This window comes from Gadus macrocephalus, chromosome 17 (genome assembly GCF_031168955.1).
Source record: "Gadus macrocephalus chromosome 17, ASM3116895v1".
NCBI classification, from domain to species: domain Eukaryota; kingdom Metazoa; phylum Chordata; class Actinopteri; order Gadiformes; family Gadidae; genus Gadus; species Gadus macrocephalus.
Window position 1 is genome coordinate 16,108,473 of NC_082398.1, and position 22,266 is coordinate 16,130,738.

The window sequence follows — 22,266 nt, forward strand, 5'->3', positions numbered from 1 at the left end:
CATATTTTGTTGAAGATTTAATAGCTTTTGAACGTTAATTAGTAGGCCTAAGTAGGTTGAAGTTCCTTAGTTTTTCCCTGTGAAAGCGAACAGCTGTTGTTCCGTTCCAAATCAGCTGTCCTCTGCCATCTCAGCCCTTACGGGAGCTTTTCAATTCATACTGGAACGTGCATCTTTTCAGGGAATTTGTACAATAAATCCATAACAAATACCGAATCGATTGTCTTATGTGTCCATATTATATCCATTATATTGTCCGGGTATTCCCAAGACGCTCACGCTCTGCAGCAAGCCAGTCACAGTTGATAGGCGCGGCGCTGTACAGCGAATGTAAACAAACAACTAAGCTAAGGTTAGCATTTCGCTAAGTATTACTTTTCCTCCCGAGATCCCGCTAATGTTGTGTTATAAAGTAAAGGGAAACAAGATGTCTACTCTTCCTCCAGCTCTCTCGCTTCTCTGCTTGGTGTCGCTGACGCTTATAGTTTGCCTCCCTCGGCTCTGGTAACGTCACGTACGTGAATAGCTCAGAATACTGATTTAAGCTGTAAAAATTGCCTGTAGCTGTAAAAATCCATAGATTAGCCGCACCGTTATATAAACCGCAGAATCGAAAAATAGGAAAAATGGTGCGGCTTATAGTCTGAAAATGTTATTATAAAATGTTATTATCCATAGTTGGCTTAACAGTAATATAATATTCTTATATGCTATAAGTGACCAGACGTCCGAGATCAAAACTGGGAACATAATCCCAGAGAAGGGGAAACGGTCAGCTATTTTTATGTTGAAGAAACAATATATGATTAGTCTATATATACTAGGGCTGTAACGATACACAAATTCACGATTCAGTTTGTATCACGATTTTTGACCCACGGTTCGATACATCCCACGATTCTTTTAAATTTAAAAAGCATTTTATTTAAACAACACTTAAATACCAATTATCTTAATGTAACATTTAATAACAAATAATTTGGAACACTGAACAGATTTGAACCGAAAGAATACTATTAAAGTATAGCTAAATTAATAAAGAAATAACCAAAGATTGCAGTTGGAGGATGCTTTTTGCTGGTAGGCATAATAGGGCCCCTTTAACTGTTTGGTTGGTTTATTCAAATATCCTTATTAGCGCTTCTTATTAGGCTATGTAGCTTAAATAATGACATAATCAGGGCGTATAGAATGCAACATGTTTAATAGCCTAACTTTCAATAGATGAGGAAAAACATGAACGTCGCAATAACGAGGCATAGTGTTACGAGTAGCATAATATGCTACTCGTGTGCGGGAGAATGGCAGTGTGCGTATGCGTGTGTGAGTGACGTCAGCGAGAGAGTGGACGAGCGAGGAGAGCGAGCGGTAGCGCGTGTGTCTAGTGAAGAAGCGAACGAGTCCGGTAGAATAAAGTACCCATCCTGTCAATAATCGGTGGCCGCTTCATTCCGACCTATAAGCAGACAAACTGCCAGTCAAATCACACAAAACAATAGAGACAGGATCACACAGGCAATTTTTTTCGCGCTTGGCCCACTCTGGATAAATGTCGTTCATATCACATATGAGGACTTTGACGGCTGTGGAGAAATGCAATCCTCCGTAGCCACGGAGAGCTGTGATCACAGAGAGGGCATCTCGTCACATATTTACGGCATCGATAGGAGGGGGCGCTGTCAGCAGACTATTATTTAGACAAATTATTAGCAAATTTCAATCGGACAATTTGACCGAAGAGTTAGAAAGAGCATATCGCGCTTCTGCCTTCTCACACCGCGAGACAGGTTCGTGGCTTTGAGTATCGCGATTTTCGGTTTGATACGCGTATCGTTACAGCCCTAATATATACATATATATCTTGCATAAACAATGTATGAATACATTAGATATCTATACATCTTACCTTATAGACTGTATCTCTGACTGTTGCTGCAGCTTTCGAATAAAGCGTCTGCCAAACACTTAAACAACATATTGTCGCGCCGACCAGGAAGAACAGGGAGTCAGGCTTTTGGTCAACTAGGGGTTCTGTGCCTCATACACCGCTCGACTACAGAAACACCCTCTTGTATTGACTCGACAACGCGTACATAGAACAGCACACCTAACTAACACATAAGTCATTCTCGGTGATGGTGGCAACAACGACACACAACAGAACAACACACAACAATGAACAATCCCAACCCATTAACCCCACTGATCATTAATAACACCAACAACTAGCAACGGACCCAGAACAACAACAATAACAGCAATAATAACCCCAACAACATGCGCTCCGAGAATCCCCCAGAATCCCCGGCACGAACCCGGTAGAGAACGAACACGTTGCGAACACTGGTCGTTACACAGCTCCCATCTGAGGGGTCAGTCGTCCCCGACGACCCCATCACCCGACACATAGTCCTTAAAGTGTTCAGGGGCCCGGCGCCGCCGGTTCGGCCGCTGAGCCCCCCTAGGGGCGACAGCCGCAGGACCAACGGCCCCATCCGGGGAGCAGGCAGGGGCAGGGGAGCTGGCAGGGGAACCACGAGGAGTTCCGCCTCCCTCATCAGCAACAACCGGGGCGAGGGGGCGGTACGGCGAGAGTCTGTCCTGGTGCAACACTACCACACGCCCCCGGGCGCCCGGCATCCGCAGCCGGTACACCACCTCGGACACCCTGTCGAGGATTTCCCCCGGTCCCTGCCAGTGGCTCCGCAGCTTAGGGCAGACCCCCCTCTTTCTGACGGGACAGTACACCCACACCCTGTCCCCGGGTGTGAACGCTCGTCCCCGGCAGCGAGTGTCATAGCCCCTCTTCTGCCTCACCCCTGAGGCAGCCTGAGCCTGGCGGGTGTAGTCGTGGACCACCAGCAGGCGATCCCTCAGCCTGCGGAAATAGTCCATAGCCGCACCCCCAGCGATCTCAGGCTCGGGCGGAGACCCGAACACCAAGTCCACCGGTGTCCGGAGCTCCCGCCCGAACATGAGGGCAGCTGGCATGCAGTGACTGGACTCCTGCACTGCCGTCCGATAGGACCACAGGACCAAGGGCAGGTGGCGGTCCCAATCCCGCTGGTGCTGGCTGGTGAGGATGGCGAGCTGGGTGGCCAGGGTGCGGTTAAACCGCTCTACCAACCCGTCACTCTGGGGATGGAGCGGCGTCGTCCTGGTCTTGTGCACCCCCAGCCGCCGGCAGACCTCCCCGAAGACCTGGGCCTCAACGACTCCGGGGGATGCTCGCCAGCACCCTCTCCATCATCCGCTCGAACGTCGCCGGCGCGTTGCATAGTCCGAACGGCATGACACGGAACTGCCACAGCCCCTGTCCAATGGTGAACGCAGTCTTAGGTCTGGCCTCGGGCGCCAACTCCACCTGCCAGTAGCCGCTACGGAGGTCCAGGGAGCTGAACCAGCTAGACCCCCCGATGTAGTCCAGGGCATCGTCGATCCGTGGAAGCGGGTACGAGTCCTTCCGGGTGACCTCGTTGAGGCGCCGGTAGTCCACGCAGAACCTCCAGCTACCGTCCTTCTTCTTCACCAGGACGGCCGGGGCCGCCCATGGACTGGACGAGGGCTCGATCACTCCCCCGGCAGCCATCTCGCGGACCTTGTCCTCCGCCGCCTGGCGCTTGGCTAGTGCTAATCGGTGGGGCCGCAGGCGGATTGGCCGAGCAGAGCCGGTGTCGATGGTATGCTGCACCAGCCCTGTCCGCCTCCAGTCCTCGTCCCGAGCCGCAAAAATGTCCCCGTACTCCTCGAGTAACAGCCTCAGCTGGAGACTCTGCTGTGCGTCGAGGCCAGCTCCACTGCGCAGCCAAAGCGCATTGACGGCCTCGGCGGTCTCAGGGGAAGGAAAGGCGGCAGATACAGGGCCGCGGGGAATGCAGGGACCGGGCAGAGGCAGAGGCTCCTGGGGCACAACCCGGCGACTACTCCGCTGGCCGCCAGAGCCCCCGTGCTCCCCCCGTCCGGACTGGAGCGCCACCGTCTCCGTGCCGACGGTGATGGTTGCTCCAGCCATGTCCATCCTGGCACCCCAACTGTTCAGCAGATCCAGGCCGATGATGCAAGAGTCCCGGATGTCGGCGAGCCAAAACTCATGCATCACCTCCCGGTCACCCACCCGGACGGCCAGCCGCTTCCTTCCCCTCATTCCGGTCTCCTGTCCCGTAACGGTCGTCAGGCGGACGCTGGTCGCCGTCCACCCCCCCGAGAGTGCGCCGGTGGTGCCCGGAAAAACGCCCGGACGCACCAGGGAGATGGTCGACCCAGTGTCCCCCTGGGCCGTGCAGGGTCGGCCGTCGATCCCGCAGCGGAGGTAAAGGCCCCTGGCGCGGCCCGGGCCGCCAACCAGAGCGCACCGACCGTGGAGAGGGGCAGGAATCCGGAGCGGCGGTCCCCTCACTGGGCCGCTCCGCTGCCGTTTTCCGCCGGACGAGATGGTCTAACCTGTGGTGCCGGTGCAGGGCAGTCACGGGCCAGATGGCCTGGCTCATCGCATCGGAAACAGCGCTGGTCAGCTCCGGACCTACGTCTGTCGTCGGGTGGTGGACGCTGTGGTGGACGCTGCCGGGGACGCTGGGGCGAGGTCCAGGCCTGGAAACACTCTTCCTCGTCGTCCTCGTCCCGCTCGTAGTCCGCCTGCCGGACGTGAGGTTGGGGGGCACCGGACGGCTGTAGGTTGGACAGCTCCCCCTCCGCCCGTTCCGCCAGCTCAAGAGCCATATCGAGGTTCGGGGGCCCGGCGAGGCGGACGTGCCGTCCCAGCCGCGGCGGGGCAAGTCCTCGGAGGAACGATTGAAGGGCTAGTTCCTCCCTAGCCACAGCAGGGAAGTCGGGGTAGCCCCGCTGGGCGTAGAGCAGTACGTCCGCTGCGTAGGCCCCCAAACGTTCCCCCTCCCGGCGGCGGCGGCTGGTCAGCAACTCCTGGCTGTGGCTCACGACCCTCCGCTGCCCGAAACGCCTCTCCAAGGCCAGGGTCAGGGCATGGAGGTCCCGCTGGTCTGCTGGGGCCAGGTCCAGCAGAACCTGCAACGCCGTTCCCTCCAAAGCTAGGGCAAGCTGGGCGGCGGACTCGTCCATACCCCAACCGTAGTATCGCGCGGCGATCCTCAACTGTGCCAGGTAAGGTTCCAGTGGCGTCGCTCCAGAAAACTTGGGCAGCCTGGCCACCAGGTGGCGACCGACCGCTGCCGATCCTGCGACACCGCCAACGGCCGCTGGGTGGCGATATTGCGCCGCCGTCGCGCCGAGCCATTCCTCCGAGTCTTCCTCCTTTGGACGCGTCATGTCGGAAAACGTGCCTTTTTCCATAATCCCACTTCTGACACCAATGTCGCGCCGACCAGGAAGAACAGGGAGTCAGGCTTTTGGTCAACTAGGGGTTCTGTGCCTCATACACCGCTCGACTACAGAAACACCCTCTTTTATTGACTCGACAACACGTACATAGAACAGCACACCTAACTAACACACAAGTCATTCTCGGTGATGGTGGCAACAACGACACACAACAGAACAACACACAACAATGAACAATCCCAACCCATTAACCCCACTGATCATTAATAACACCAACAACTAGCAACGGACCCAGAACAACAACAATAACAGCAACAATAACCCCAACAACATGCGCTCCGAGAATCCCCCAGAATCCCCGGCACGAACCCGGAAGAGAACGAACACGTTGCGAACACTGGTCGTTACAATATATAAACACCTGAAAGTTTTTATATCAGCTAAAACCACCAATCTGTTTCACTGGATTCAGATAAAACCACATTCTGTCTTACCCAACAATGTTAGGCTTTGAATATCTTTACTTGAAAGACTCCATTTATATCATGGTTACAATTATACTGTTAAGAAAGTATTGTCTTATACTTCGCCTAAAATGAGAATGCGTCATGATACAAATCTGCTGATGGAATGTTTATTTGTGGATGGATGGAGGAATGGACTGGAGTTTGCAGGTGGGAATTGATACAGGGAAATGATAAGACCAGAACGAGTGAAACTCAAAATACAATAAAAAGCAGCCAGGGTAAATGCAGACTGACCATTTAGTGTTTCAAAAATAAGAGAATAAAATACAAAAGAATTATCATGGAAAATAAATCTATCGCATTAGATTATCATGAATTAGGAGTGAAATTCAAAATACAATAAAAAGCAGTCAGGTTAAATGCAGACTGGCAATGTGAATGTAAAAAATAGTTTTAAAGTTCAAGAGAGGCGGGTTGGCAATGTTGTGCAGCCTTATCTTATGAAACACTGATACAACCAATGATAACAAGTCAGAATGGTGGTTGTCGATGCCAATCTGTGTTCCCCAAGCAGAAATACATCCTCGGTTCCAATCTTTCCTCTGACTTTATGCTGCTCCCTGGCTCCCCATCCCCACTTCAAGATGGCAGCCGCATTTCTCGCTTCCCAGCAGCCAATGCTGCGTCTATGGCATCTTAGCATCCTCCTGAAAATGAAGACCTAACATTTGTGCACATAAATAAAACCACAATAATAGAAATGAATGAAGAAAATCTGCAGGACTGCAGATAGTTCTAACCCAGCCACGGAGCGGAGGTTTCCGTCAGTTGCCCTGCAATATTCATTCCGCGTAACATTGTTTGTGTCGTCTTGTAGTCCTGCCCAGCCTCATAGACAGACTGGGGGACTCCAAAGACCAGGTTCGGGACCAGGACCAGATTCTGCTGCTCAAGATCATGGAGCAGGTCGCCAGCCCACAGGTAAAAAAACGCACATGCACAACCCTTTTTTTTGTTTTTGGGCTCTGATGCGACCTATGATGTTTTTGTTCTTAATTAGTTTTTGTTCTGAAAATTGTAATATTAGTTTGTGTAGTATAATAAAATCGGCCTCTAAATGTTTGTTTGTACGCGTGTGTGCGTTTGCATGTGGCTGTGCAGTACTTATGGGACCGGATGCTGGGAGGATTCAAACACAAGAACACCAGAACCAGAGAGGGAGTGTGCCTTTGTCTCATCACAACGCTCAGCACGTACGTATAGGTAGACGTGCTCACTGATCTTGCACCTTTGATTCCTTGATATAACGGTGCACCACATAATGTGTTAGGCAGCTCACTTTGACATCGGATGCCAAACTTAATTCAAGAATTCACGCATTTACTACCTCACATAAAGTAAACATTGAGCCGTTTCAGAGGATCAGGCTCTAGATCGATTTGAGTTAAAGTTTTCTTACTATACATGATTTTTTCAATTCAATCACAGCATACAATAATAATTATTTGTTGTTTCAAAAATTCATAAAAAGGCAGGCCCTAGCCCGCATTACTCCTGATTTAAGGATGAGTGATGTCAATTGGTTTTCAACAGTTTCCAAAAATTGCCCCAGGCACTGGTGGCAGTCTGACACTGAAGCGTCGATACGTGCTTCATACAATTAACTACACTAGCCATAAAAAACCCTGCTTCGAAGGTTGATTTGGTACGGAAAAATCACTTGAGATATGACGTCAGAAACAGCAACTGCTTCTTTCTCTGAATGATTCACCTGAGTGGTTCGGGGCGCCACACAGGGACCACTCAGGTGCTTCCACTGCAACTGGCACCGCCTTGTTTGAAGTTTGAATTGTAGCGCCTTTAAAGCATAAAAAGTTGAATGCACAACATTGCATTTGGTTCGTAGTAGCCTATCTCATACTGTGACAGTCATTGCGTTCATTTTTAAGTACACCGGCCTCATCTGTGCCTTCTGAACAAGTGTTCTCCAAATGGGGAGAAGTTGTAAGCAAATAAAAAAGAAACAGGCTCAGTCCAAAAAGTGTGGAAAAAATAATGTTCCTAAATCTAAATCTTCGAGTATTCCCTATCCCACATACCCCCTGGTTACACAAGCACACCCAATTTGTGCCATATTTTCCAAGCATATCCTAATTCTCCCCAAGCACTCTCTGCTCATTAACACCAATTCATTCATCTCCATTTGTAAAACTAATGATATCGCAATCTTTGTATATGTGTGCATGTATATATAATCACACACCGTGTGTGTGTGTTCGCACTAGATTTATGTCACTGTCTTAAAGCCTCCTTGCCACTATCTGGCCCGGATAATTTAGTTGCAGCTTTGGCTCTTCACCAGGAGAGGTCACTGTTAGTGAAGCTTCACGTATTGAACCCATTTTCGAAAGCATATGCCGAAGTGTTTCATTGCTTTGCCAAAGCTTAATTTGCCCATCACTAGCTGTTAGAAGGGCTGTGTAAGGAATATATGAAGAAAGTTGATACAGAGACACATTCAACAGAGAAGTTCTCACTGATCTTTCCTACTTTCAGCTGATCCCCGCAAAGCACCATGGTCAATTTTGCCTTTGAGTTGAGCCCTTCTGTTATTTTATATAACAGTGCACCACGTTAAGCAGTCACCTGTAACATGGATGCCCAACTTAATTCAAGAACACACGCCATTTAAGTCCTCACATGAAGTAGTAGACATTTAGCCATTTCAGACGTTTGGGCTCTAGACTGATCTCATGAGTTCATATATTGTTAACGCCAAAAACATTCTTCCTCTCCCTTCTAGGTACGGTGCTCAGGGAATTACCCTCAGTAAAATCGTCCCCCACATATGTAACCTCTTGGGGGACCCAACCAGCCAGGTAGGACTGTGACTGTTAGAAAAAAGGAAAAGGAATGACATTTGATACTTCAGTTTTCCAACATTTACAGCGGTCTGGGCTAATGACAAGGCTAATAAATAGCCTTATTTAACAATTGTATAATCATATACAAGAACATTGACGTTGTTCATTGAAACAGCAAGGTTTCAATGAATGAAGGCTTCTACACAAAACAGCTAATTATTCATCATTCAAATAACAGTGTTGTAGTTAGTTTGCAGTGTCATGGATCAGCCAATAGATCTGCTGCCCAGACACAAAGGAGCAGAGCCTGGTAAGAGGGACTCTTATGGACAATAGAGCCTCCTGGTGTCCGGTTTCAGAACTGCACCTAAGAACATGCACATCTACATGGAGGATGTTGTACAGTATATGTTGAAATGTTTAAATTTCTTTCAGAAATTACCTAAACCGCCAGCATGGAGCGATGTCAATCCTATTTTGTAGAAATAAATCAATTAAGTTGAATAACGTCGACGACAAAGACATACCATAGTTGTACTATTGCTGTAGTTACTAGCTCAGGAGGAAGAGCGGGTTGGCTGGTAACTGCAAGGTTACTAGTTCAATACCCAGCACCTCCTAGCTGAGTGTTGAGGTGTCCCTGAGCAAGGCACCTAACCCTAACTGCTCCCGACGAGCTGGCTGTCGCCTTTGCATGGCTGACTCCGCCGTTGGTGTGTGAATGTGTGTATGAATGGGTGATTGTGAGGGAATATTGTAAAGCGCTTTAGGTGGCCACTGGTTACAGAAAAAGCGCTATATATATATAGTCCATTTGCCATTTACTTCATAATCTTCTCTGCTTTTAAAGGCAGAGATCTTCTCCAAAGAAGGTCACATTGAGTTTGACTGGTTGAAAAACATAAAGCAAACATGCTCAAATACCGTCACCTGGTTTGGACGAGACTTTTGCTTCTGCTTTTTTTCTACTTTTGCTTTGAATACAAGACTGGGTCCTTTCCATTAGTTCCCATTTTGTTTAACTATAAGAAGCTTCCAGAACAAACACCATCCCCACTGAATAAATCTAAGGATCAGTTGACCTTTTAAAGATAGATGGAGTAAAAGGGAAACAAAGAAAGAGAATTGGGGCAGGAAAAGGAGCGAGAGCAGACAGTAATGCTGTTGTGTGCTTGTGTGTGTGTGTGTGTGTGTGTGTGTGCGTGAATGCGTGTGTTTGGTGAGCAGGTTCGTGATGGAGCAATCAACAGTCTGGTGGAGATCTACAAACACGTTGGTGAGAGAGTCAGGATGGACCTCACTAAGAAGGGTCTGCCGCAATCACGGTACTTCACCTAAACTTTATCAAACACACACAAGCACACACACAGGCAATGGGTGGCCATTGGGAAAACCTGCTGGTGTCTCTCTTGTCTCTCTTTGTTAGGTCTGTCAACCTTCTTTTTCATTGAATTTATTGGCAGGCTACACTGTGTCGCGCTGCTATGATGTCACAATGCTTACGTAGCTGCAGCGGCTATCGCCATTCGGCTTAAAATCCTCTCTACCATAAGGTAACTGTCTGAGGTGGAAATACGAACTGTAGACGAGCTTACCCGCTCCGAGCCGCACCTAACCGTACCGCACCGTACTGCACCGCTCGGTGGAAACGCGGCATAAGATGCCGCATGCCACAGGCCAACAATTACAAAGTATCCATAGATTTGTATCCAGCCTCAGAGAGGAATTATTTGGTTCCTCATTTAACCCTAACTCCCACAATGCCTTTCTGTGGTGTCTAAAGGATATAATACAAACACAGTATATTTTTACTAGGTTGATGGTGGTCCGTACATCATAGAATATAGCATATACATCCAATGCCAATACAGTACAAAGTATCTAAAGAAAGATAGAAGGGTAGTGTGGCAAAGGCACTAGGTTCAATCCTTCATATACATAGCAGACCTTTAGGAATCCTTGAGCAAGATGCCCTCAACCATACTTGCTCCTCAATTACCTAATCCACTGTTAATCACATTGGATGAAAGTAGAAGTCAATAATATCATACATGTGTGTTGCGACACACTTGAAAAAAGACAATATGGAATGTAACTTGTGGAGTTTGGAAAGAGGAGGTGGAACCGAGGAGGCCACATGGGCTAGTACGTGTAGAGTATCAAGTGCCACTGTGATCCGAAGACTCAATCAATGCATCCAAAATTCAATGACATGTTCTTTGGAGCCCTTACGTTTGGTCATAGTCTGAATGACTTGTGAGTCTAGATGAGGATTAGACATGGGTAAATCAAAAATCTTTCAATTTGAAAAAGTGAAATGCTCCAAGGCATAATAATTCGGCCTGTGCTAAAGTTGGCTTTCTTTATCAGTGGAGATGACTGGCTCTCTGCTGGCTGCTGGGTAACGAGGCTGAGGATAGATCAAAGCCTCACTCTTTTAATTCCCCTGTTATCTCAGCCATAGCCTCAAGCTAGCCTGTGTGAGCTAGCTTGCTATCAGCAGACGGTTAACATGGGATAACACAGGAGCACATCTAGGCAGTTGTACAATAAAAAATACATTATATGTATTTATATTTATACAATTATGTTATTATAAAATGTAATAAATTACATTTTTAATCAATTGGTAATTATTCACATACTTTTGTCCTTTGTCCACATATCCTTTCTTAGGAAATATTATTGTTAGTTACGATTAGAAACTAAATTTGTGTCATACACGTTCAAACACACACAGGCACACGCATATACACGCACACACATATACACACTTGCAAACTCAGTGTACTGCCGAAAATAGTTTTTTTATGGCCAGATTCAGATTTGTTACATAACCACCACCTCCTAGTCCTTCAGTTGAACTATACCACCTAGCCCCTGAGGTCTTCTGCTACAACCTTTCCTCCATCCATCCAGACCTTGATGGTAACAGTTATGAACAATTTCACTCCACCACGTGCCCGTTCCTCATTTCCCTGCTCCCCCCTAGTTCTGTTCTGCCATGATGAAGCAGTTTTCTCTCTCTCTCTCTCTCTCTCTCTCTCTCTCTCTCTCTCTCTCTCTCTCTCTCTCTCTCTCTCTCTCTCTCTCTCTGCAGGTTGAATGTAATCTTCAATAAATTTGATGAAGTCCAAAGATCTGGGAACATGGTGGCGACCCCGGGTTCAGGTGAGTGTTTTAATATGGAACTCTCTATTAAGCTTTCTGCTAGAGTGTTAACCTAGTCTAATGTGTGCGCGTGGTTGTTTGTGTGTGTTGTTTGATATTGTGGCGACCCGGCCCAAGGAATGTCTCTGTCACTCTGGAATCACCAATGTAAAACGGAAACCGCGTGGGTCTGCCCCCAACGCGAGGAAAAACGAAAATAATACTGGTGGCTCCTTGAGCCACGGAAGAGTCAGGGCAATTGTCTTTCCGAAACGGCCGGTCACCTCCCTGGATGTGGGAGTTCGTTCCCGTCTGGCGATCCTTTCCGGTGTCGCGTTCAGTGTCGCCAAACGTCGTCCGGGCGTGCGTGCTCCCTCGTGAGTGCTGGGCGAGTGTCCGTTAAATCCAGTAGTCGTCCCATTCAAATCGGATCCTGGAGGTTCCCTGGTCGCAACGTGCTTCCAGCTCCTCTGCCTAAGAAAACATAACACAGCCTTTTAATGTCACCTGGCCTTCCTCTTCTTCCGCCGCAGGTTTTCTCCATTGCGCTGATTAGTTTGAGGTGTTGCGACAGGGTTGCCACACTCCTCCACCGTTGGTTGATACCTCGGGTTGTCTCTGACCGACCAGAGGCAAGTATCTCGGCGGGACAGAGCATTGGCGTGTTCCCTGCCCAGCCGGTGGTCCAACTGGAACCTAAAATCCTGAAGGGCCAGGAACCACCTCGTCCCTCGTCCCACCTCTATTCCTCTCCAGCCCGGACCTGCGAGAGTACCGCTCCCAGTCCCACTTCGGACACATTGGTGTGGACTATTAGGAGAGAGAGAAATCAGGTGTTATCAGGATGGGTTCCGAGCAGAGGGCTCGTCGAAGGTTACCGAATGCCCTCTCCGCTGCCTCCGACCCTGTTACCCGGTCTGGCAGGGCCTTCCGGGTCAGATCATTGAGGGGGCTGGCCAGAGTGGCGAAGCCGGGGATACTCTACCAGGCCAAGAAACGATTTCACCGTTTTTTTGGAGGTGGGGCGGAGCCAGTCCCGGATGGCTGCAACCTTGCTCTCCTGGGGTTCCCCCCCCCTCCCACGTCCGACTTGGTAACCCAGGCATGACGTCTCCTCCAGACCAAGGGGGGCCCTGTAATGGGTTGGCCGTGAGTCCGGCCTTCCTCAACTCCCCCAGGACCGCCCGCCGCTGTCGGAGGTGGACATCCCAGCTGGCGCTGTGGATTATGATATCGTCTTATGTAAGCTGCTGCGTACCCCTGGTGTGGCCGAAGGAGTTGGTCCATCATCCGCTGGATTGTGGCGGGTTTGCCATGGACGCTGAATTGGAGGACAGTATACTGATATAGACCACCCGGGGTCACAAACGCCATCCTCTCCTGAGCGGCTTTGGTGAGAGGAACCTGCCAGTACCCCTTGGTGAGGTCCAGGGTGGTGGGTAGCGGGCGGGTCCGAGCTGCAAAATCTGTTCCTGGGCATGGGGTAGGCGTCGAAGTCCGAGACCTCATTCAGTCTCCGGAAGTCGTTACAGAATCTAAAAGTCCCATCGGGATTGGGGACCAGGACAACGGGACTAGACCAGGCACTGCGCAACTCCTCGATGACACAGAGTTGGAGAATTCTGGCGACCTCCTCCCGGATAGCGTTCCTATGGGCTTCTGGGACCCGGTAGATTGGGACACGCACCGTGAAGCCTTGCACCGTTTTAATGTCATGTTGTGCGACCGTGGTCCTCCCGGGTACTTCCGAGAAGACATCCCGGTGTTGTAGGATGACTTCCGAGAAGACATCCCGGTGTTGTAGGATGACTTCCTCGAGGTCCTGGTTCTGGGCGGGGCTGAGGTCGTCTCCCACGGGGACCACTGGTATGTCGCGTCCGGCGGCCAGAACCAGGGGGGCTGGTGCCGGAGGGGAAGTTCAAGTCCGCCACTGTCGGAGATGGTTCCAGACGATGGGCCAGACCTGCGCCATGCGGTCCCGCACCTGCTCCAAGTGGTCCACCATGGTGCGATGAGGGGATGGCCGACTCTCCCACGCCTCCTTGGCGATGTCGAGGAGTCCCCTTGGTCTTCTCCCAAACAACAGCTCGAAGGGGGAGGAACCCATGGAGGCTTGGGGCACTTCGCGGACTGCGAATAGAACATGTGGCAGGAGCTGGTCCCAATTCTACCCGTTGGTGTCCATGGCCTTCTTAAGCATTTGTTTGAGGGTCTTGTTGAAACGTTCCACGAGCCCCTCTGTCTGGGGATGGTACACCGAGGTTCGAAGCTGTTTTACCTGGAGGAAGCTAAGCAGTTCTTTCATTACCCGTGACATGAAGCAGGACCCCTGGTCTATTAGTACCGCCCTGGCTATCCCTACCTGACTGAACAGAAGCATGAGCTCCGCCAAGGCTTGCGCGGAGGGGCAGGGCTTCAGGATACCTGGCGGCGTAGTCCACCAATACAAAAATATACCTATGACCCCGGCTGGTTTTCGGGAGAGGCCCGATAATGTCAAGTGCTAACCCGTCGAACGGTACCTCAATAATCTGCATGGGGATTAGAGGGTTTCGAACCGAGGGTCTTGGGGCAGTACGCTGGCATTGGGGGCATGTCTGACAGTACTGGACGACGTCTCTTTTCACCCCGGGCAAATAAAAACGCTCTAAATTCCTGTCCCTGGTTTTATCCATGTCTAGGTGGGCCCCTAGCAGATGCGAGTGTGCCATGACCAGGATTTTGCGAGGTACCACCAGTTGTTCGGTCCCCCCCCCCCCCACCCCTCTCTACTACCCGATACAGCAGGCCCGCCCTGGTGCTGAAGTAAGGATGTGGTAAGCAACCCACCGACTCCCAAGCTTGGCCATCATGGGCGAGGACGTGACTCCAGGCGTGTTTCAAGACATCGTCCTGTAGCTGGGCGCTGGTGAACTGTCCAGGTCGATCTGTTCCTCCCCCCCTGTCGGAAAGAAATTCGGGAACTCGTTGAGAGGGGAGCTCTCGGATTCTGCTTGTGAGCCGGTCTGCTCGGTAGCCGTCAGGGTGTCCGGGGTGTCTAGGTGTGGCCCCGTAGAGTCCGCTCGGTGGGATCCTCCTGTCGAGCGGGCTGGGGTACCCGGTGGGGAGGGGCCATCCCCTTCGGACCCGTCGTCCTCTGCAGACGACTCTGCAGGGGGTGAGTGGGCCACACGAGCACCATAAGCGGGTCGGCCTGGTCGCCGTGCCGTCGTGGCTGGGCCTGTAGTGGTCGGGAACCCTGTTCGGGGTTCCACAGCCTGTGGAATATTGGGCAGTCCCTACCAATGAGTAGGCATACGGGGAGGTGGGGCTCGATCCTGACCCGTGCCGTAAACATGTGTAGCAGGGTTAATTCTTCCCACTTGCCATTGCCAGCGAGATCCTTGCGCTGGCTGTGGTAGTGGGAGCCTTGGTTGGAGTGCTAGAGCTCCCCCTTATAGGGGTTGTATTTTACGTTGCTGCCTCCTCTCCTCAGTCTACGTATATCCCGGCTGGGAGAGGTAGGTAGTCAGAGCAGTTAAATATGAATCCACACTTTGGCGATGTATTACGGGAGTCTAAATGTACATAATACTGTATTAAGGCTTGGTTGCTTGTACATATATATTGTGTTGCTTGGAATCAGTAATTACATTTAAATGGACTTTAAGCTTAGGATCGCTAGCTTGGCTACCATGTGCTTTGGTCGTAGCTACTTAGCTAGCGTGGATTTCGCCAAGAATGTGTACTTCAGCTTGTCTTTCTCTCATGTTAGGCTGCCATTGTGAGGGTTCTCTAAAAGCATTTTCCTTGTCAAATATTCCACCAGGTATGTCACCAAACGCCCATTCAAATATTGATTTGTTTAATGTGATATTTATTTTCATGTAAATGGTCAGTCTACGTAGGGCTGGGCGATATATCGAATATATGCGATGTATCGCGAGATGTTCTCCAGGGGATGTATAAAATGCCCATATCGCGAACATCGAATATAAATTGGGACGCAATGTTTCTTTTTGCCGCCGCCGGCATACTCGTTGTGCTTTCACGCGACGGGGCGACAAGATCTCATACAAAGTGAACGTAGAGACGCGTATCTGCCAATCAGCGTTCAACAGCGTGGCCACTGAGTGACATGTGTAACGTAACAGCCAACCAGCGTTCAACCGTCAAACTCGGTGCAGTGCAGTCCGGGGTGAACTGCAGCACGGAGGAGAAAGTGATTGTTGCCGTTTGCGACTCCCGGAGCTCTATATATAATAATATATAATATAATATAATATAATTGGTTATATAATATCACGGATAAAAGCTCTGTGCGCCTCCTGATGGCCGTAGCGTGGGGAGCTCTCATAGGGATTGGGCTTCTCGGGGTTTGTTTAACGCACAGCGTTCCCTTCTCTCGCTATTTCCGGTGGCTCTCTAAACTCACTCCCCCCGCCCATTGCGAGTCCACGAGATTCTCATGGACGCGCGTGTGTGACGTAGTCTGGAAGGCGCGCTGCTGTAGGTGCGTGTACCTCCGACTGGTGAGTGAACAGCCAGAAAGAGAAAAAAGGATGGAAACTGAGGATTTGGTTTCGAAAAAGAATAGCACTGGATCCTTCGTCTGGCAGTGTATATATAATAATTATTATTCAAACTGTTAATAAATAATTAACGGTTTGAATAAATGCTGTGTTGGTAAATCTAACTTGCTGTGATTTTCCTTTTCTTATGTGCAAGTTCTAAATTGTTCCAATAGAAAGCACTGATGAGTTTAAACAATATGTTGTTTCATGTAATCTACATGCAGACTTATGTTTCAGTAATACTAGAATTATTACTGACGTAACATTATGCCAGACATGGTTGAATCGAGCATTTATGATGTGCTCTAGAGGAGATTCAAAATATATCGAGATATATATCGTGTATCGAGATATAGTAAAAAAATATCGAGATATTCATTTTGGCCCATATCGCCCAGCCCTAAGTCTACGTATATCCCGGCTGGGAGAGGCTGCCATTGTGAGGGTTCTCTAAAAGCATTTTCCTTGTCAAATATTCCACCAGAATAAACGGCTGGCTGCCAATGGTTCCATCGTGGTCTCAATCACACAACGCAACGAGAGAGTACGCAACCGCTACACATGCACACAGGCGACCTCTAGGGGCTCCCCCCGCCTTCCCCCAGCTAGGTCGGCCATAGGAGGGTCACGACACTGCCTGTATCCAGGAGGGCCTGAGCGTCCTTGTCCCCTACGCACGCTGGGAGATTTGGAGCCCCGGGCTTCTGATGAGCCCAACAGGTTGTCAGGAGACACAGTCCTGTCCGTCCCTCGTCGGCGTAGGCCGAAGGCATGCATAGATAGATAGATAGATAGATAGATAGATAGATAGATAGATAGATAGATAGATAGATACTTTAATAATCCCAGAGGGAAATTATTTTTGGCACGAACTCCAGATATACATATAAATAAATAAATATTAAGAATAAAATATAATATAAAATATAACATATATATATCCATATCCATATCCATATATATACATATACATACACACACACATATAGATATATAGATATATATATACATACAACATAAATACACATACATACACAAAAGATAAAAGATACAACCTAAGAAAAACAAATAACAAATTTAAGGACAATATAAATATATATACAACACCATGTATACATACATATATATATATACATATACACACATACATACATATATACATACACATACACATACATACACAAAAGACAGCACTGTACAAATAGAATTGTACAGTATTGTGCAAAAGGTGCAAGAATTATAGTCCTTGTTTGAGGTCAGAGATTACAGAGAGGGACGGTGTCTGACATTCTAAGGGAGGCGTTGTAAAGTTTAATGGCCACAGGCAGGAAAGATTTCCTGTGGCGCTCTGTGGTGCATCTGGGTGAGAGGAATCTCCTGCTGAAGGTGCTCCTCTGCAGGGCCAGTGTGTCGTAGAGAGGGTGTGAGACATTGTCCAAGATGGACTGAAGCCTGGACAGCATCCTCCTCTCTGCCACGGTCGTCAGGGTGTCCAGTTCCTCCCCCACAACATCACCGGCCCTCCTAATCAGTCTTTCAATTGTCAATTTCATACATCCCGGTTTCCGGGACACCCTCTGGCTAGGTGACCTGTATGTCCGCAGCTAAAGCACCGTGAATGTGAGGCAATATTGTAAAGCGCTTTGGTTGGCCAATGGTTAGAAAAAGCGCTATATAAATGCAGTCCATTTACATTTACATTTACAATAACGAGCCTCTAAGTATACACTTGGACTGTAGACCGCTGATGCTTTCCTTACTATAAAAGGTTTCACTATGCTGCCATTTACTTTGAATGCATGTGACCCTGACTTTGGTGGGGCTTTGGAGAAAACTGTCCAGATAATCAAATCACACACACAGTGCTCCATGGTTTGGGGTACTATATCCTGCATAGTGTACGTTTTACCACCAGTTAACACATTCAAAGTTACCAGCATGTGCTTATGTCTTTAATGCCCTGGTTCCATGAGGACTAAATAACTCAACATAACTCCTCTCTATAACCTCTCTAGAAAAGTCACTGCCCATTGGTTGTGTGTGGACGTCTGTGGACGTGTGGAGCTCTGTCTGGGCGGTGTGTGTGGATGCGTGGAGTTCTATCTGGGCGGTGTGTGTGGATTCGTGGAGCTCTGTCTGGGCGGTGTGTGTGGACTCGTGGAGTTCTGTCTGGGCGGTGTGTGTGGACGCGTGGAGCTCTGTCTGTGTGTGGACGCGTGGAGCTCTGTCATGGTGGTGTGTGTGGATGTGTGGACGTGTGAAGCTCTGTCATGGTGGTGTGTGTGGCGCTTGGAGCTCTATATGGGCAGCAGTTGACTTTGGTGTCCACGAGAAAGTAAGCCTTTTCGAACACTTGGATTGATAGCGATTTATTTCATACCAGCGTCCGAGGATAAGGCTTCCCAGACACAAATATTATAATGCTACGGTGGTTGTCGATTATGAAGCTCCGTCTGAGCAGCGATGTATTTAATACCCGCTTCCGAGGCAAGGCTTCCCGGACACCTGTAGTATAACACTACGGTTTGTGGCGGATTATCATAGAACATCGCTTATTATAACGCTCATAACAGTCGCACAACGAAGGTACTCAACGAGAATCATACTATCAGCCTAAAATACTTTTTTTTTATCACATAGTGTTCAAATTCCATCTTTAACACCCCCCGCTTTTTATGGCCCATGGTTTAGAACAACATAAATCCCCTCTAGAATGTCTCTAGAGAATCCACATGTGCTTTGTTGCCCATCTTGTTAGTAAATGAATGAGATGAACGTACTAACCGTAGCATTATACTACAGGTGTACGGGTGAATGAGCAAGGGAGAAGTTGAGAATACAAGAGAAAAGATCGGCCAAACCTATGGTGGCTTTGATAAATGTTACTTCATTCTATAACTTTTCACTCTAAAATGACAGTAGAGTACTGGCAGTTTCACCAGTAAGTGACTAAGTGACTAATATTTCTGTAAAATGATAAATTCACTGAGACTGTAATCTCAACATACCGCTGTCATTTTTCAGTAATCTACTTTAAATACTACGACTTTTAATAGATTGGCGCTCTCTCGCCCCTATCACTGCTCGACTACGAGAGCAGGCTTTTATTTCATCACCAACCTGACACACAACCAACACAGATGTTATCCTACCACCGTAAATACCTCGGTGGCGCTGCCCGATTTCCCCCAACTACAACAAAGCAAATGTTATTTTTCCCAAGATTCCTTGCTATTTGCAGTATATGGCTGTAAATGTAAACATTGACTGAAGAATTCTTGAAGAATCATTGAGACTCTCACAATGCACTGTTTTTCAATTATAGAATTTCACAGTAAATTAACATCAAAGTCTTACAGTGTACCATCTAAATAATTGAATATAATTGTCATCTATTGAATGCATTCAGCATGCCAATGTCCTAGCAGAGACCTGATTTCATCAAAGAGGACCCTGTCTGAGGTCCTAGTTGAAGACTAGGACTTATACTCATTCCACGGTGCACCTATCCAGTTATGACAGCAAGAGAGAGAGAGTGGAGGGGGTCCTATTAAGATGTCACAGGGCAGGAGGGGGATGAGAAGAGGGGATGAGGGAGGAGGAGAGGGGAATATAAACCAAAACGGAGCGTAAAGGCGAGAGAGTGAAGGAGGGAGGGGGAGAGAGAGATAGCACATGAGAAAAAAAAGAGGGGATTAATCAAAACCAACCTGTCTCTAGATCGGCATTGAATAGTCATATGCAGGGGTTGTATATAGGACACACACAGGTATACAGACATAAGAGCAGGGCGAGAGAAATGCAAAGAGACTAACAGATGGAGAACATAGAGAGTAAGAGATAGTGAGCGACAAAGAGAGAGAGAGAGCAGAACATTCAAATGCGTAGCAACGCTAGTCTCTCAGTAGCTCCTCTCTGCGTAGAAGGAAGGCTTTGCACCATGACAGCAGGAGAAGGTACGCCACACACACACACACACACACACACACACACACACACACACACACACACACACACACACACACACACACACACACACACACACACACACACACACACACACACACACCAGGGTAGATGAAGAGCATATTGCTTTGCAATCACTTTCTGCTATCTAGTATGAATACGGATGTATGTGCGTTCTCCTGCAGATCTTTCTTACCAATTGCTGGTGTGTTTACAGTATTGCTACCTGCTACCTTCTTCATTGAAAACTTTCCTTCCTCTGTTTTGGGATTTTTTATTGAAATCACGAGTCATGGCTGTTGGGCAAGATTACTAGATGGTGGGTGGGTGTTGGTGTAGCTGAGAGGCGGACATGCTACAACAGTCACACAGTGACTGCACTGTGCTGGCTCTTGACCACCGAAGTCATGGGAGACCGCCACCTGCTCTTCCTTTCTCCAGTCTCCCCCTCCCCCAGTCAGTGGGGGGATCAGAGATCCTGCAGCATTCTGTGTTGGGGGTTTCGTCATTTGTTGTTGTGGTTGTAATTTTAGCCTCTAGGTATAGCAATGATTGCTTCATGCTGTACATGGTTGCTTTGTGTTTCTCTCACTTCTATTGAAGAGTTCAACACATACAACACATGGGGTATACTATGAACTTCGATTAGTGGGTTAGCGAGTTATGTTGCGCTCAAAGCCTTGGTTAACTGTGACACGAAAGTCGCTCTCTTTTAGCGTTGATGTATCAATATGGTGATTTATGCTGCCAACCAAATCTGGTTGGGAGGAGGTTATCAGCTAAGACTTTGGGGTTAGATTGGCTACTTAAAGCTAAGTGCCGTTTCCTAGCCCCTCATTTGACAATGGCGTCACCACTTTTGGGTGTTCTGTTGGACCCCGGAGCCCGTATTGTACAGGGGTCTCTCCGGAGACAGAGGGTCTTTTGGGACAGATCTGATCCCTTGGCATTGCCTGAGAATATACTTTATGAGAGAAAGGTTCTCATCAGAGGGAATTCGCTATTTGATCGTCCTTGTTGGACCTGATGTAGGCAATGCTACACAAAGAAACTGTGCACTTACTGTCCCAAAAAAATAGGGTGTGACATTCTATTCGCAGGATGTCACATCCTATTTTGTGTTTTTTTCGAACTTGAACCTATGTTCTCAAGGCCGTGCTGGCGCCACATCTAGATGGGGGTAAAAGGCATGATGAGGTTTGAACCCCGATCGCTGGCCTTCGGGTCTTATACTAAACCAATACGCTCCCGCCGCTACATCTTAGCAGTTGAAATTATATGCTATACATTTCTTACATAGGGTGTATTTAAATGAATTCCCTAAATTATAGGATAAAGCAGGTTGGACGTTGCTTTTGCATTTTGAAATCATCATCACCCTATTTGGATTAATGGCAAACAATTCTTTTTTTTTTTTTGTGATACATTTTTTATTGTATTTTATATTTCATACAAGAAACAGTTACACATATACACAAGTAAGAAAACATAACACATAAGTAAGACAACCCCCCCCCCCCCCCCCCAAGCCCACCCACCCCCAGGTCTTGCCTCCCACAAAGACAGAATCAATAATTTGAGAAGCTCAGCAAATTTGTTAAATAGGCCTAATACTAACATGTGAAATAAATAAAGAAACAAAAAGAAAAGGAAAAGGATGAAAAAGCAGTGAGTAAGGCGTAGATACAGTAAGCCATGACTACCCTCCCAACATACTGTTAATAAAGGTGGACCATAAGTTAATATTTCTAGTTTGGGCACCATGCATGCTGGCCACAGATCTCTCTAATTTAGCCAGATCTATGACTGTGTTCACCCAATGTTGGTAGGACAGGTCATGAGGAGCTTTCCATCTCTGTGCTACAAGCTTTTTAGCAGCAGTAAGGCCTACCAGAAACCAGCGTTGGTGCATCAGAGAAAGATCTAGACCCGTAAAATCACTCAGCAATAAGATAGTTGGGGAGCAGGGGATGG

General features: G+C 48.2%; 1 protein-coding gene across 1 annotated transcript in view; it reads left to right on the plus strand.

Annotated features, from left to right (window-relative positions):
* The window catches only part of clasp1a (cytoplasmic linker associated protein 1a), a 219,670-nt gene that overhangs the window by 40,698 nt on the left and 156,706 nt on the right, over positions 1-22,266 (plus strand). The window contains exons 4-8 of the mRNA XM_060076665.1: positions 6,637-6,740; positions 6,921-7,012; positions 8,563-8,638; positions 9,851-9,948; positions 11,724-11,794. Of these exons, the coding sequence (XP_059932648.1) occupies positions 6,637-6,740; positions 6,921-7,012; positions 8,563-8,638; positions 9,851-9,948; positions 11,724-11,794 (441 nt within the window). The remainder of the gene's footprint in view (positions 1-6,636; positions 6,741-6,920; positions 7,013-8,562; positions 8,639-9,850; positions 9,949-11,723; positions 11,795-22,266) is intronic.